The 17000-nt window shown below is 41.9% G+C and overlaps 1 protein-coding gene across 1 annotated transcript in view; it reads left to right on the top strand.

The window, feature by feature from the left end:
• Window positions 1–1630: 1630 nt before the first annotated feature.
• Window positions 1631–17000, top strand: part of TNIP3 (TNFAIP3 interacting protein 3) — a 63077-nt gene continuing 47707 nt past the window's right edge. Inside the window, exons 1-3 of the mRNA XM_040330280.1 lie at window positions 1631–1993; window positions 12250–12326; window positions 14548–14692. Coding sequence (XP_040186214.1) covers window positions 1979–1993; window positions 12250–12326; window positions 14548–14692 — 237 coding nt within the window. The 5' untranslated portion in view covers window positions 1631–1978. The remainder of the gene's footprint in view (window positions 1994–12249; window positions 12327–14547; window positions 14693–17000) is intronic.

Here is a 17000-nt window from a genome sequence, read left to right as displayed (position 1 = left end):
ATGGAGACTACTGTAATAGTAGTTTTCTGCCATAGATAATAAGCACTAGTGCTACTACCATGTTTCTTTCTCTCTTTCTTTCTTCTCTTTCTCCTTTTTGTTATTTGTTACTTCACTTTGTACATTATCACTGTTCTTTACAGTGACTTATTAAAGCCCAACTCCAGTCAGAAATTAAATGTAAAAAGCACATGGTGCATCAATGATCTTTCTCCTCAGTCTTGATTCCAAACACATTTCCTAATCCATCCGGCAGTGTAATAGAGCAAAACCACAATTTACTCAATAAGACAAGCTAATATCTTACACCTTGTTGTTTTCGTGGGCACTGGTCCCCTTTGGCCTCGTACACACGACGGGACAGTCCGATGAAAACGGTCCGCCGCACCGTTTTCATCGGACATGTCCACTCGGAGATTTTGGTCTGATGGTTGTACACACCATCAAACCAAAATCCCAGCGGACAGAGAACGTGGTGACGTAGACGACACCGATGTTCTCTATCGCGCGAGTTCAATGCTTCCACGCATGCGTCAAATCAATTCCGGTCCGCTGGTTAGACGTACTAACCAGCGGACATGTCCAACGGACAGCTTTCCAGCGGACATTTTTCTTAGCATGCTAAGAAACATTTGTCCGCTGGAAACCTGTCCGTTAGGCCGGAAAATTGTCCGGTCTGCCCTACACACGACCGAACATGTCCGCGGAAACTGGTCCGGCGGACCAGTTTTAACGGACATGTTCGGTCGTGTGTACGAGGCCTTAGGCCCCATACTCACGAGCAAACATGTCTGCTGAAACTGGCCCGCAGGCCAGTTTCAGCAGACATGTTTGGTCGTGTGTGGGCGCGAGCGGGCCGAATTCCAGCAAACATTTGCCCGCCGGGCCTTTTCCCAGCAGACAAATATTCCTGGACTTGTTTTAAAACAGTCCGCTGGAATTCTGCCCGCTCGGACATGTACGGTCGTCAGTACAGACCTACCGTACATGTCCAGGCGCCCGCCGTCCCTCGCATGCGTCGAATGACTTCGACGCATGCGTGGAAGCATTTTAAAGGCGGGCCGCCCACGTCGCCGCGTCATTGTCGCGGCGACACCGCGTCATCGACGCGGCGACACCGCGGACACGCCCCGCGTATTGTTTACGCGCGGACTTCTGTACGATGGTGTGTACAACCATCGTACAGAAGCCCTCTGGCAGACATGTATGGTGAAAACGGTCCGACGGACCGCTTTCACCATACATGTTTGGTCGTGAGTACCCGGCCTTAGAGTTCTCCTTCCTCTGGAGCCTATGAGAGAGGACCCAACTGCCGGAAGTGTCACCTCCACCAAAAGGTGTCCACATCATGAAGGCAGTGATGTGGATACCCAAAGAAGAACCACAGGAAGTAAAAAAAGAGGCAAGATGGGTTAGTTGGTGGGGGGTTGCTAATATCCTAGAATTGGGCTTTACATAAACCTAAATTATGAAGTTACTATATGTGTAACAGAGTGGTTACATCCACCTCTTTATTACCTTTAATGAACAGTCTCATACACAGCAGTTTTACTATGAATTGTAATTCAAGCAATTTCCTAGAAGCAGACAAAATGATGTATTTGTTACAGTAAATGGAGAGATAATCATTGACTTTTATGTGCCCTGGTTTACAGTTGTTTCATTCTGCAGGTTGGAGGGCTTCCTCTAGTGTTTCCCCCCTAGGCGTGGGTGTGTGGGTGTTTCTTTATTTATACAGAGCAGAAGGGAATCCTTTATACACATGTACAAAGTTTACTTTCTGTTTAATATGAAAAAGATGTGGGTAGGAGCTTGAGCAGTTAGTAATAACATTACTGGTAAAGATTCTCTAAAGGGAGTTTTCTTATTGTGGGGGTGTTTTGATTTTATATCTACCTTTCCAGCAATTACTTTATCATCAACACAAAGTTTGAAATACTCACAAATTAGTATAGTGGTCGCTTCTGCCGAAGACAGGATGGAATATACAAATGTAAGTTTAATTTATCATATACTATACATTTTTTATTAGATCATTTGTTTGTTTACATAGTAATTCTTTATCAAATTATCTATTTATGAGTACAAAAAGATTCTATGGTTGTGTCCTTTTACACTTAATGCTATATCTATACGGTGTACATGTGCTTGTTTTTTTATAATTAAAGTCGGCAGCTTGTGCATTACTATGTAAGCTTGCAAGCTATTTTTTTCAAGTTTGCAATGCAATCACTCCCACATGAAGTGTGATAGGTAGATAAGCAGGGTTTCAGTTTGGCTGATGGACAAACTATTTAATTTGCCCGCTCAGCCAACAGCAAACAGCTAGAGTTGGCGGAAAACCCTACGTCCCCACAAAGCAGAACCTAATTTCTAGTGTTGAATAATGTGTAACATGTATGCCCCTTTCACACGTGCGGACCGTATATCCGCTTTTTCATCCATCCGTTTGCGGATGAAAAAGGGACATACATTGGTCCCTATGTGATTGCGGGTGTCAGCGGATGAACATCCGCTGACACCCGTAATCGTCCACCTCCGCAAACATCCGATTTTGCAGACGGAAGAAAATCCTATTTTTTCTTCCGTCTGCAGAGCGGATCGGATGAACACGGACATACGGATATACGGAGCGATCCCCGGATCCCCGCTGAGCATACGGACATACAGAGGCAGATCATTACTGATCCGCCCCGTGTGAAAGGGGCCTAAGGGCCAGTTCACACCAGACATAGTTCTGTTCAGTTCCGTGTGCTTTTCTTCTGCACAAAATGCATGCACAGTGATTTCCATGTATTCCAATGGCTCTAGTTGGCTCTAGTTCACACCATGCAGTTTCCGGTCAGTTTTGGCACCGGAAACTGACCGGAACCTGACTGCATGGTGTGAACTAGAGCCAAAAAGAGCCATTGGGATACATGGAAAACACTGTGTATGCATTTTTAGTGCAGAAAAAATGTAAACTAAACTGTACGGAACTGCGTCTGGTGTGAACTGGCCCTAAATATACTTATGCCGCGTACACACGACCATTTTTCGGGTTCTAAAAAATTATGTTATTTTTTAACGTCATTAAAAACGATCGTGTGTGGGCTTCAGAGCATTTTTTGGGTTCTGAAAAACGGGAAAAAAAAATTCGAACATGCTCTATTTTTTCACAACGTTTTTAACCACTTAAGGAGCGCCTCCTGCACATTTACATTGGCAGAATGGCACGGCTGGGCACAAGCACGTACAGGTACGTCCTCTTTAAGTGCCCAGCCGTGGGTCGTGGGCGCGTGCCCACGGTGCACGCCTACGACCCGGTCCGAATCTCCGTGACCGCGCGACCCGATCGCCACTGGAGTCCCGCGATCGGTCCCCGGAGCTGAAGGACGGGGAGAGCTGTGTGTAAACACAGCTTCCCCGTTCTTCACTGTGGCGCCGTGATCGATCGTGTGTTCCCTTTTATAGGGAAACACAATCGAAGACGTCACGCCTACAGCCACACACCCCTACAGTTAGAAACAGACATGAGGTCACACATAACCCCTTCAGCGCCCCCTTGTGGTTAACTCCCAAACTGCAATTGTCATTTTGCTGTGAAAATGACAATGGTCCCAAAAATGTGTCAAAATTGTCTGAAGTGTCCACCATAATGTCGCAGTCATGAAAAAAATCGCTGATCGCCGCCATTAGTAGAAAAAAAAATTAATAAAAATGCAATAAAACTATCCTCTATTTTGTAAATGCTATACATTTTGCGCAAACAAACCGATAAACGCTTTTACCAAAAGTAGGTAGAAGAATACGTATCGGCCTAAACTGAGGAAAAAGATATTTTTTTAATATATTTTTGGGGTTTATTTATCATAGCAAAAAGTAAAAAATATTGAATTTTTTTAAAAATTGTCGCTCTATTTTTGTTTATAGCGCAAAAAATAAAAACCGCAGAGGTGATCAAATACCACCAAAAGAAAGCTCTATTTGTGGGGAAAAAAGGACGCCAATTTTGTTTGGGAGCCACTTCGCATGACCGCGCAATTTTCAGTTAAAGTGACGCAGTAACGAATCGCAAAAAATGGCCGGGTCCTTTAGCTGCCTAAAGGAACGGGTCTTAAGTGGTTAATGGTGTCGTTTTTCGGGCTGTAAAAAATGGTTGTGTGTGGGCTTTAACGATGTGAAAAATCCGCGCATGCTCAGAAGCAAGTTATGAGGCAGGGAGCGCTCGTTCTGGTAAAACTACCGTTTGTAATGGAGTAAGCACATTCATCACGCTGTAACAGACAGAAAAGCGCGAATCGTCTTTTACTAACACAAAATCAGCTAAAGCAAAAGGGTGCCGTCATCCGAATGGAACTTTCCCTTTATAGTGCCTTTATAGTGCCGTCGTACATGTTGTACGTCACCGCGCTTTGCTAGAGCATTTTTTTTTTCAAGATCGTGTGTAGGCAAGGCTGTTTTAATGAAGTTTAATAAAGTTGGAAAAAAATGAAAAATGATCGTGTGTACGCAGCATTAGGGTGTGAAAAGTTGCCTTCATTTTCCTCTACGTAACTTAATAGGACTGAAGATCTGTTCTGCAGGTACACGCATCGATGCCTGATTTAGATATTTCAAAACATGTTGCCAGCTAACCTTTCAATCTTAGTTACTTTTGGTTGGCATGCTGATACACCCTGGCAGGACACCAAAGGGGTAAAAAAAATGCATGTTGGGGAGCATAGGGAAGGCATTGAGAGTGTGAAGGAGGATAATATAATATAATATAATATAGGGGGAAACAAGGTGAAGGAGAGGGGCAATTATACAGGGATGCAATGCTTGGGGTAAGGGGAGCAGTACATGGAAAAGAAGCAGTACTGCAAAAGCACACTGTATAAGGAAGCACTTTATAAGAAACCCCCCCCCCCCCCAGTGTCAGACTAGTATTTCAAGAGGGAAGATTCAAGCTGACAGTCAGGTCTTTTAATTCTCCATGAAGGTGACAGAAGGAACTGGGTTCTCTGAAGGTGCCTGAATGCTGCACAAATAGCCTGTCACCTATTTTATATTTACTCTCTTGGATTTTGTCATCTGTTACAAGTATCTTATGGACTTTGGGCCAAATCTTCAAAAAAGCTGCCTAACTTAACTTTCAGCAGTTAAGTTACACAGGCGTTAAATTTCTACCTAAGTGCCCGATCCACAAAGCACTTACCTAGAAATTACACGCCGTGTAACCTAAGTGCCTCCGTCGCAAGGCGGTCGTCTGCTCGAGGGGGCGATTCCTATTCAAATGAGGCGCGCTCCCGCGCCGGACGTTTGGCGCATGCGTGTGACGTCATTTTTCCTGACGTGCATTGCGCGAATGTACTTTACGCCGGGCTTTGTGGATCGCGACGGGACAATAAAGTTGCGTCGGGTAAAAAAAAAAATACGCGCCGGGAAAAAAAATTCGAAATTTTAAAAAAAACGCGGCGATCGAAAAAAAGGTTTGTTTTTACAAGGTCTAAACAGTTTAGGCCTTGTAAAAGCATCCCTAATTTTACGTATGCAAAACGTAACTTACGCAGAAAACACAAAGCTAAAAAGCTTTGTGGATCTGCCTAAGTCCTCATTTGCATACGCAAAGCGGCATTTCGACTCAAAATGCCCCCAGCGGCGGATGCGGTACTGCATCCTAAGATCCGACAGTGTAAGTCTCTTACAGATGTCAGATCTTCTGACTATCTTTGGAAAAATCCTTCTAAGGATCGTTTCCAAAGATAGCCACAGGGATACGCAGGCTGAACAGCAGTTCCGCCTGCGTATCTCCTTTGAAGATTTGGCCCCTGGTTCTGTCTGAACTTTCAGTAAAATGCATCTCTCTGTCAGAATTGGGTTGCTTCTGGAAATGATTTGCATGATACTAATAACAACTAATTAATTATCTACCCACAATACTACATCACTACACTCCACAGAGAGCATTGTCTTTCTATTCATGATGTAGAGGCTTTTAACTGTAAAATATATTTTGTTTTATGCATTAGGAATATATTTACCTGATGTAAATAAATAGTTCAATTGAGTTTTAAATATGTTGCAAATACAGACTAATAATGGCAAGACAGTAGATAGATAGATAGATAGATAGATAGATAGATAGATAGATAGATAGATAGATAGATAGATAGATAGATAGATAGATAGATAGATAGATAGATAGATAGATAGATAAATAGATAGATAGATAGATATTAGGGATGAGCAGAGTAATAGTAGTGGAATACATCTAATAACAAATTTATGGAAATTTCACCAAAACCAAAATTGTCAATTTCGCTCATTGAACTTCTTATGTTAAATTGTCTTGAAAAAAATCAGCTTAAAGGGTTTGGTTCTTTGAGCTGTATTTGAGTTAGTTTAGTTTATTTCATTAAGTATATTTTGCATTTGTATTTTTACCTTTGGGTGTATTTGTTCATTTTTTTTGTTTTGTTTAACTTCAATTTTCACTGCCTGCTTTTTTGTTCTTTCTGTGAAAAATGTATTAATTAAAGAAATCAAGGAAGGAACATATTTGGAACAATGTCTAGGATAGATAGACTTCAAGGGGCCATTTGAACCAGAGTGGGATGCGAGTGCATCCTTGCAGGTCACCTAAAACCATCAATATAGTTGATCGCTAATGGCCCGTAGACACGATCAGAAAATCTTATGAAAAATACAGCGTTCAAATCGATCATACAATAATCTGATTGTTAATACACAGCTTTTGAGAGCCAATCACGACAATTCATGCAAAATTATCAGATGGGACAAGCACAAAAAAAATTCTCGTATGATACCAGATCGTGTGATTTTTATTTAATCAGTAAAGTTGTCATTCGAAAATACAAATACACTACAACACATTAAATTACTTCTGGATTTTTATTCTGTGGCACAAGAATTTTATAACTTTGGTAAACTCTTCATTATCGATATGAGATTAGCATGCAAAAAAAAAAAACGATAATTTGTCTAATAATCTTATTGTGTGTACCAGGCATAACCGCACAGATAAAAGGTGTAAGCTATCTTCAGATTTTAAGCTTTTGCTCATGCAATGGGGTATGTAAATAATTATATTTCCCTCTGTATTTCATCAAAGAATCATAAGAGAACCCTTCTTCACCCATTTAGTAACTTAGACACAGTTTTATTTCAGTTCACAGCACTTTATACTTTAGTAACGCAGACCCAAAAGAATGAAAAAATTATATTTTTAAAGCAACCATAGCCAAGTTATCTGAAACTACCTGAAAGGTTAAATACACCCTAAAGATTAATTAATTAAACCCTAAGGGTAGAACATTTTCCTTAATAAACATGCTTCCAAATGAGGGTTCTTGTAAATTAATAGGAATTGTAGTATCTATATACATCAGCCTTTGTTTGGCAGCACCTGTTTACCTAGCTGGTTCAGCCAAACTCTAATGCCGCGTACACACGGTCGTTTTTCAGCATGAAAAAAATGCCATTTTTAAAAACGTCATTTAAAATCATAGTGTGTGGGCTTCACATCGTTTTTCGGCTTCTGAAAAACGACAAATTTCGACAAAATGTCGTTATTCGGGTTGTAAAAAATGATCGTGTGTGGGTTAAAACGACGTTTTAAACCCGCGCATGCTCAGAAGCTAGTTATGAGATGGGAGTGCTCGTTCTGGTAAAACGACCATTTATAATGGAGTAAGCACATTCATCACGCTGAAACAGACAAAAAAGCGCAAATCGTCTTTTACTAACACGGAATCAGCTAAAGCAGCCCAAAGGGGAATAGAACTTCCCCTTCAGAGTGCGTTGTACGTGTTGTACGTCACCGCGCTTTGTTCATCATTTTTCAAAAACGATGGTGTGTGGGCAACATCGTTTTTAATGATGAAGTTGGAAAAACTTTGTTTTTTGGACACGCTGAAAAACTTCGTTTTTTTTTTCATGCCGAAAAACGACCGTGTGTACGCGGTATAACTTTCTCAGAAGAAGGCTTGCTTTCACTTGCAATTGAGAAAGCATCACACACAGTTGTGTTAAAGCAATTGGGCCCTTGATCCAGTTACCACTGCTCATGCCGCAATTGAGGCCCACAAGCTTCAAGCTACATCTCTGGGTACACACATTCACACATGATTTAGATATTTCAAAACATGCTGCCAATCGAGCCTCTCAATCTCCGTGACTTTTGGTTGGCATGCTGATACAACCTGGCAGGACATCGGAGTTGAAGAAGAAATGCATTTAGGGGGAAGATGGAGGGCATTAGCAGGGGGAAAGGGACACAGTACAGAGGAACACTGAAGGAGGAGGCAAGAAATACCACTGGGGGATAAAATGTGAAGGAGAGGAGCATTATGAAGAGATGCTTGAGGTAAGGGTGAGAAGCCCTACATTTTTTAAAATTAACCACTTGCCGACCGGCTAACGCCGATATACATCTACAGAATGGCACGGCTGCGCAAAGCAATGTACAGGATGCCCGCGATCGTGTCATGGAGCTGCAGAACAGGGCGATGCCTATGTAAACAAGGCATTTCTCTGTTCTGCTTAGTGACAGGACAGCGATCTAATGCTCCCTGTCATCGGGAGCAATGATCACTAATGTGTCACTTGTAGCCCATCCTCCCTACAGTTAGAATCACTCCCTAGGATGCACTTAACCCTTCATCGCCCCCAGTGTTTAACCCCTTCCGTGCCAGTGTCATTTACACAGTAATCAGTGCATTTTTATAGCACTGATCGCTGTGTGAATGACAATGGTCCCAAAATAGTGTCAAAAGTGTCCAATGTGTCCACCATAATGTCGCAGTCATGATAAAAATCGCTGATTGCCATTACTGATAAAACAAAATTATAATTAAAAGTTCAGATTTTGTTAGGAGATTTTCTCTTTCTGATTATGTCTGGACATACAGCCAATATAGTTAACATTGCTGATTGGAGAAAAGGTGCACACCCCCTCTCCTCATAGGCAGAGACTCTTAGAGCTGTTTTGTAATAGGAGCTGCTCTGTGCTACTCTATTTTAGCAACCTCCTTTGACAAAAGATTCAGGCTGCTTTTGTCTAAAAAGTAAAAAAATATGTCAGGCGTTCTCAGACTGATAACAGAGGAACTGTTCAGAAGATAGCTATAAGACTTAGCTCATTGAAAAGAGATAACAAAATACTGCAGATATATGTGCCCAGCTCAAATTTCATGAATCGGGTTTACATCCATTTTAACCCCTTCAATGCAGGGCTTTTATACCCACCTTCATACCGGGCCTATTCTGGCACTTCTCTCCTACAAAATTACTCAGAACCCCCAAACATTATATATATGTTTTTTTTAGCTGACACTCAGCGGAATAAAATGGCGGTCATTGCAACTTTTTATCTTGCACGGTATTTGCGCATTATTTTTTTAAACGCCTTTTTTTTTGAAAAAAAATGGTTTCATGAATTAGAAAATAACAAAACATTAATGTTAGCCCAATTTTTTTATATAATATGAAAGATGATGTTGCGCTTAAAAATTGCACACACTCATGGAATGGTGCCAAACTTCGTTACTTAAAAATCTCCATAGGCGGCGCTTTGAAACATTTTACAGGTTACCAGTTTAGAGTTACAGAGGAGGTCTAGTGCTAGAATTGTCGCACACACCGGGGACAGGGGCGTTTAAAATATATATATATATATATATATATTTTTTTTTTTTTTTTATTTTACTTATTTATAAATTTTTTACACTTTTTTTTACATTTTTTTCTGATCACTTTTATTCCTATTACAAGGAATGTACAAGGAATAGTGTGTGACAGGTCCTCTTTATGGAGAAATGCGGGGTCAATAAGACCCCACATCTCTCCTCCAGGCTGGAAAGCATGAGATCGCGAAAAAAAATTCACCGATCTCATGCTTACTAGCCGCAATTGCGGCTTTGTTTACTTCCAGGTACCCGGGCGTGACGTCATCACATCACGCTTGGGCCTCCGATGGTCATAGAGATGACTGGTGACCATCTGGTCACCAGTCATCTCAATGCTTCCTTTCCGGCACTGGGTGATTCTTTCTCCGGGCCCCCGATGGCACGGGAGAGCCCAGAGAAGCACCGGATGGCGGCGGGGGGGGGGTGCCGCCTATAGGAATGATCAAGCGGCGGAACCGCCACTATGATTGTTCTTATGGTGCACAGGATCGCCGCTGGCAAACAATGATATCTGAACGATGCCTCTAGCTGCAGACATCATTCAGATATCACTGCACAAAGTCCAGGACGTCATATGACGTCCACCCGGGATGGGAGATCCCCTCTGTGGACGATATATGACTATGTGCGGTACGGAAGTGCACGCGCACTTACCTCACTGACTTTATGGCTGTTTCAAAACAAAACTGCTTGATTACTTTTTCCTTACTTCCTGGACAGACTTTAGGTTATGACACAGGAAGGAGTTAACCAGATGAGGGTAGATGATGCAGGGTGTGTGCTAATGAGATCAGCTGATCAACTCCTTCCTGTGTCATGACCTAAAGTCTAAAGCCTGTTCAGAAAGTAAGGCAGAAGTAATCGAGTAGTGTTTTGGAAAAGTCATAAAGGCAGTGAGGCAAGCGTGCGTAGAATAAATGGAAAGCGGTTTATAGTATATTAATGCTATATTGGTACATAGGAAACTGGAATTTGTAAAAAAAAAAAAAGTGAACTTATCCTTTAGGCTCCATTCACACCTAGGCGTATTTACGCCCGACGCCCAACGCTCGATACGCTGGAGGGGAGAAATACCATTGCCCTCTATGGAGATGGTTCACATCTCCATGCCGAACGCCGAAACGCCGAAAGCCTGAGGCCCAAAACAAGTCCCGGACCCTTTTTTTCAGGCGGCTTCGGTGTTCGGCATAGGAGATGTGGGGGTTAATGGGGGTTAGAATCGCGGCGTTTTGTCGCCGCAAATCGCGGTACAAAATGCAGCAATTTGTCGCCGCAATTCGCGGGACAAAACGCTGCGATTAGGTGTGAATGCAGCCTAAAGGTGCAGAAAAGAAACAGTAAGTACACTGTATAAAGAGGCATTGTGGATGAAAGTGAGAATCAATATAGAGGGAGCAGGAAGGGAAAGAGAGTATCAGGAGCAATAATGGGAATGCATAGGCACTGCAGTTTAGGTAAGTCAAATACAGATTCTATGTGTATGAAGACAAAAGTGTATTCAAAATCTTACAAATTGTTGGTCTTTCTGAAGCAGTTACAACCCGATAACAAAAGCCTTTTTCCTTTCCAGTATCTGAAATGTGGGACCCTTACTCTTTTGTGGGGAATCAGTAATCTCTCTGCAAATGTCTGATACGCCATAATGCCACCTAGTCAGACCTATAGTTCTGCAATCAGCAAGGCTCTTACTATGAACTGGTATCTACTATTCTCTGCAGAGAGATCATTGCTTCCCCACAGAGAATGTGCTACATGTTGTCAGAACACAAGCTTTCTACTCAGGATGTAGTTGCTTTTAAATGTGAAAGATATTTTGTTTTATGCATCAGCAGTGCCGCCATCAGGGGGGTACAGGCAGTACACCTGTAAGGGGCCCGGAGGACCCTAGGGGCCCGGATGACAACCCCCCTTTTTTTTATAAAAAAAAAAAGTTTTCTTTTTTTTTATATTTATATTTTATTTATTTTTTGTTTTTATTAAAGGGCCCAGAGGTCCCCAGGGCCCTGGATGGCAACCCCCCTTTTTTTTATAAAAAATGTTTTTAAGTTTTTTTATTTCTTTTTTTTATTTTTTATTAAAGGGCCCAGAGGCCTATTATTTATTTTTTTTGTAAGGGGCCCAGAGGTCCCCAGGGCAACCCCCCCCCCCCCCAATTCGTGGCACCCCCCTGCTTCTCAATTCACGGCAGTCCCCCCGCTTCTCAATTTGAGGCGGCAGTGTAAGGGGCCCCATAATTCCTGATGGCGGCCCTGTGCATCAGCAATATATTTAACTGATTTAAATGTATGGTTAAATTTGGTTTTAAATATGTTGCAAATATTTTTAGGGCAATAGATAGATACTATGGGTACTATAGATCGTGTAGATAGATAGATACACTATATTGCCAAAAGTATTGGGACACCTGCCTTTGCACGCACATGAATTTTAATAACACAGCCAGTCTGTAGGGTTCAATATTGAGTTGGCCCACCCTTTGCAGCTAAAACAGCTTCAACTCTTCTGGGAAGGCTGTCCACAAGGTTTAGGAGTGTGTCTATGGGAATGCTAGTGCAATAAAATGTGTCATTTTTTGTAGCCACTACACAAAGGAGAAAAAAATAATTTTCAAATGTATGGACTGAAGATAGATGGAGAAAATGTGGACTCAGAGAGGTAATTATTTTTAATGTATATCTATAGCAAAACAATAAATAAATGAATTAAATGTATCTTTGAAAAGAGTAAGAAAAGTCATGTGTATACTTCTATCAAGCTGTCTTTGCAGCCTAAAGCAGGGCAGTAAAAACGTTGCTCAACTGCTTGGTTTTACCCACCACCCACTACCACAAGTCTAAACAAGCCCTAAGACTTTGCACCCAAATTGAAACCATATTTTTGTATGTACTAGAAAGTTATCAAATAAAAGTGAACTGTTGTTCAAAGTGATAAAACAGCGCTATAAACAGATATACTCTGTTCAGATGGATATCCTGAATAAGTGATGGTGAGAGAGGTGATCGATCAATGGTATATAAGCACCTAATACCAAACAAAAAATTAATTTGTAAATGCACCTAAATGTGGATAAGTCGCCCAAAAAAGGAGGAAATAGGCTTACCACTGCAAATCTATGTGTGATTTGCTTACAAACCATCAGTACATCCAGGTACTGTACGGGTTAAACCAACTCAGGCGGGGGTACATAGAAGGCAAAGAAACACAGAGATCATAGTGTAATGTGACTAAACATTGACCCCTGCTAAGAATGGAAAAACCCTTTGGTTAATGCCCGTACAATATTGTGAAAAAGGTATGCATATAATGAAATGGTTTCACCAATCAGCTTCTGTCCCCAGGAGCCGCGCGAGTACTGCAGATCAGCTGGTCTCGTTCTCCTGCTGTGGTGGACAAAAGATGGAGCGCGGTGGAACGCACTTTCGACTTCCGTGTAGCGTCTGACTGTAGCCACGCCCTGACGCGTTTCGTCACTTCCGACTTCGACTGAGGGCGTCACGCCCTCAGTCGAAGTCGGAAGTGACGAAACGCGTCAGGGCGTGGCTACAGTCAGACGCTACACGGAAGTCGAAAGTGCGTTCCACCGCGCTCCATCTTTTGTCCACCACAGCAGGAGAACGAGACCAGCTGATCTGCAGTACTCGCGCGGCTCCTGGGGACAGAAGCTGATTGGTGAAACCATTTCATTATATGCATACCTTTTTCACAATATTGTACGGGCATTAACCAAAGGGTTTTTCCATTCTTAGCAGGGGTCAATGTTTAGTCACATTACACTATGATCTCTGTATTTCTTTGCCTTCTATGTACCCCCGCCTGAGTTGGTTTAACCCGTACAGTACCTGGATGTACTGATGGTTTGTAAGCAAATCACACATAGATTTGCAGTGGTAAGCCTATTTCCTCCTTTTTTGGGCGACTTATCCACATTTAGGTGCATTCACAAATTAATTTTTTGTTTGGTATTAGGTGCTTATATACCATTGATCGATCACCTCTCTCACCATCACTTATTCAGGATATCCATCTGAACAGAGTATATCTGTTTATAGCGCTGTTTTATCACTTTGAACAACAGTTCACTTTTATTTGATAACTTTCTAGTATTCACTTTATAGATGGGTCACCATTTATTTTAAATAGCTGCTTTTAGAACAACACCATACACTATTGGTATTGTCTCTACACCTATAGATAGTGTGTCACCACCTCACTATCACTTTGGTTGAAGGATCAATTCGCTTCCTGGCGCCGGAAGTGCAGCAGTAGGCCTTTTTTTACTGCACCTTCTTTTATATATTTTTGTATGTAGAAACAAACAAATTCTGCAAAAATGTTTTAATGATTTGAGCGTTAACAGTTTTGATAACCTAACTAGGTATTGCATATTGTTATAGTTCACCTGACCCTCTTCCCTTTTTTTTTTATATTTAGCGTACATAAATTCTCAGCTGGGAATGCAATGGCCCCAGGGGGTGTGCCCTGCGCTCACCAGATGCCTGTTGAATAACATTGGGCATCCTTAAACCAAGAAGAGAGACCCAACTGTAGAACAGACTGCTTAGTGAGGGAAGCACTGGATTAATGGGAAGCATCCCTGCCAGAGAAGCTTTTTTTTACTTTAACACTTGGGCAAATCATTTTAATTTTTAAAGTAAAGCTGGATATGAAGATGCTAATTAATTGTACAATGAAAGACATTCAATGATTCAAGACTAACGAAATGGAACTAAAATATTTTAGTAGATGAGGTATACTGTTGTATATCACATAGCATATGTTTTTCAAATGTGCCTTTGGCTGTTTGCCTGGGCTTCTGCTTTCATTTTGTTGTGTTCAAATTATGATATATTCCAACCAATGACATACTTGCAAATAGGTGTGAGAGCGCTGAACTAAATGAGGATATCAGGAGACAGATTCAGCAGAAAAATATGTTTCATAAAGCAGAGGAAGCTTTTCTTGTTTCCAGAACTGAAACCCTATACCAAAGGAACTTCTGTCACCATGGGATGCTCACACAGGTAATGCTTTATTTTTATGTCTACAAACTTTCAGGCTGGGTTTACATATGAGCACGCAGTGGCTCACAGCAGGAGTCTGGGGTGTTCTCGTTCACTGTTTCAGTTCTGATTTCAGCCCAAATCTTTGGCTGAATTCAGACCTGAAACGGACCAAAATACACACAGGGGTCCTGAGAAGATCGCACTGGACCCGCTGTAGCGATATGTGAACTAGCTCCATAGAGAGTCAGTTACAATCTCCTGCTGTGCGAATTGGATGCATGCTGTGGAAATTTCAAAGACAGTCAGTGCAGAATAATAAAAAAAAAATTGGAATTACTTCCCCCCACCGCTACACCGCTCCTACTAGCTTAGGGGGGTGTATTTTTTTCCATTATCTGTGTCCCTTTCTGATGATCATGTGCTGGTCGGAGTGGAGGGAATATTTCTTCAGTTTCGGGTGTATGCCCATTCACCTCCGCTGTTCTTCTGCCTTGTCTCCAGTCCAGGCCAGCCACCTGCCTGTTTATCTCTTTGCCTTCCCTGGCGGAGTGATCTTCCTCCGCTCCCCACCCAGTAGTAGCCAGGCCCCGGAGACTTAGCAGGCTGTGACGCGGGCGGTGGCGGCAACGAGCAGAGAGTCGCTGATTGCCGCCATTACTAGTTAAAAATCTGGTCACCTTAGTATAAAGGCTTTTTGGTTTACATGAACTTTCACTTTCCATTCGCACTTGCAATTAGGGCCATCTGTGAATATAGGCAGCGCAAATCTGTGTAGCACTTGGAGTCATAGGTATGTGTCAAGAGCTGTGGCAGCTCAGCCTGTACAAAACAGTAACAAGCTGCATGCCGCTTTTCGCATGTATTTACACATTCAGGAAAATGCAATTAGAGACAGATGACTGGCCATGGACACAGGCAGGTTGCATCCAGGACCAGTCACCTGTCCCTAACTGCAGGTAAACATTGGATGTACACATACATTCAATCGGAGGCAGTCTTTTGCAGCTTCAATCAGCCTGTCATTGCTTTGCACAGACTGAGCAGCCACAGTTGTTGGCACTGTGAGTTTAGGTGCTGATTTCTGCAGGATATTCCCACAGAAATACCTTAAAGTGGTTTTAAACCTAGATACACCACTTTTATCTACAGGTAAGCCCATAATAAGGCTTACCTGTAGGTACTGGAAATATCTCCTAAACCTTCACACTTTAGGAGATATTTACCACATACACTTGCGCCGAGGTCATCAGCGTATGCACACTGAAGAAAGGCCATGATCGTGCCGTTACTAAAGTGCCATTGCCATGATCGGCGGGTCCCGCGCACATGCGTGGGAGTGACGTCACATGACTCTGGCCAGTCAGAGAGCCATATATGGCCCCGGAAGGAAGAGGGGTGAAGATGGATGCAGCCACCAGCGGGACAGCAGGGACATTGTGGGCTTCGTTTACAGGTAAGTGCAACATAATGGGCTAGTATGCAAAGCAGGGGAAAAAAGAGGAAATAAAACCCATCAGGGTTTAATTCGTCTTTAAGGCCCATACACATGATAATAAAGTCTGAAGTAAAATTTCGCACGATGAACAATTAGCTGATTATCTGATCGTTGGTATAGTGCTTTCGACAGCCAATTTTGACTTTTTGGATGACAATATCCTGAAGGTGCAGACTATAAATATTTTGTCGTACGTGAACACAACGTCTGATTATTGTTTAATTAGTCCGAAAAAAAATCATAAGAGCAAGATAATATATTACAAAACAATTTAACACATTACATCACTTCCCGGAGTTGTATTCTGTTGTACAAGAATTTGTGTACGTTGAGTATCCTGTTAATTTTTTCTCTGTCAGAGTTCCACACAGACGATCGGAATTTCCATCGTAAAAAAATAAAACATGTTCTTCTTCTAAACTCCGACAGAAAAAAGTCCGATGGGGCCCACACATGGTCGGAATATCTGATGAAAAAATTCCATCTGACTTTTTTCATCGGAAATTCCGATCATGTGTACAAGGCATTAGAGAGTTCAATACTGGTTATAATATAATTCTGTGAAGTCACTGTTTTCTGAGTCCATTCAAGTTTTATCCCATGTTGAGTCCTGAGGAAAGAGGAGTGGTGTTGTTCCAAAATGCATTTGCTATTTTTAGATTACTTTTTTACCTACAATTAAAATTATCTTGAACTCATGTCTGATTTTGGTCGGATGCTCTTCTCTGCATTTATTTAGTTTGCACTACTGTTGGGTGCCTATTGAGGGAAGCTTTGCTGTGTGGAAACTGCCTTGACAGAGCTATTGAGTTTTCCTTCATCTGACTACAA

The sequence above is a fragment of the Rana temporaria genome, chromosome 1 (assembly GCF_905171775.1).
Source record: "Rana temporaria chromosome 1, aRanTem1.1, whole genome shotgun sequence".
In the NCBI taxonomy this organism is placed as follows: domain Eukaryota; kingdom Metazoa; phylum Chordata; class Amphibia; order Anura; family Ranidae; genus Rana; species Rana temporaria.
This window is presented reverse-complemented; position numbering and strand designations above follow the sequence as displayed.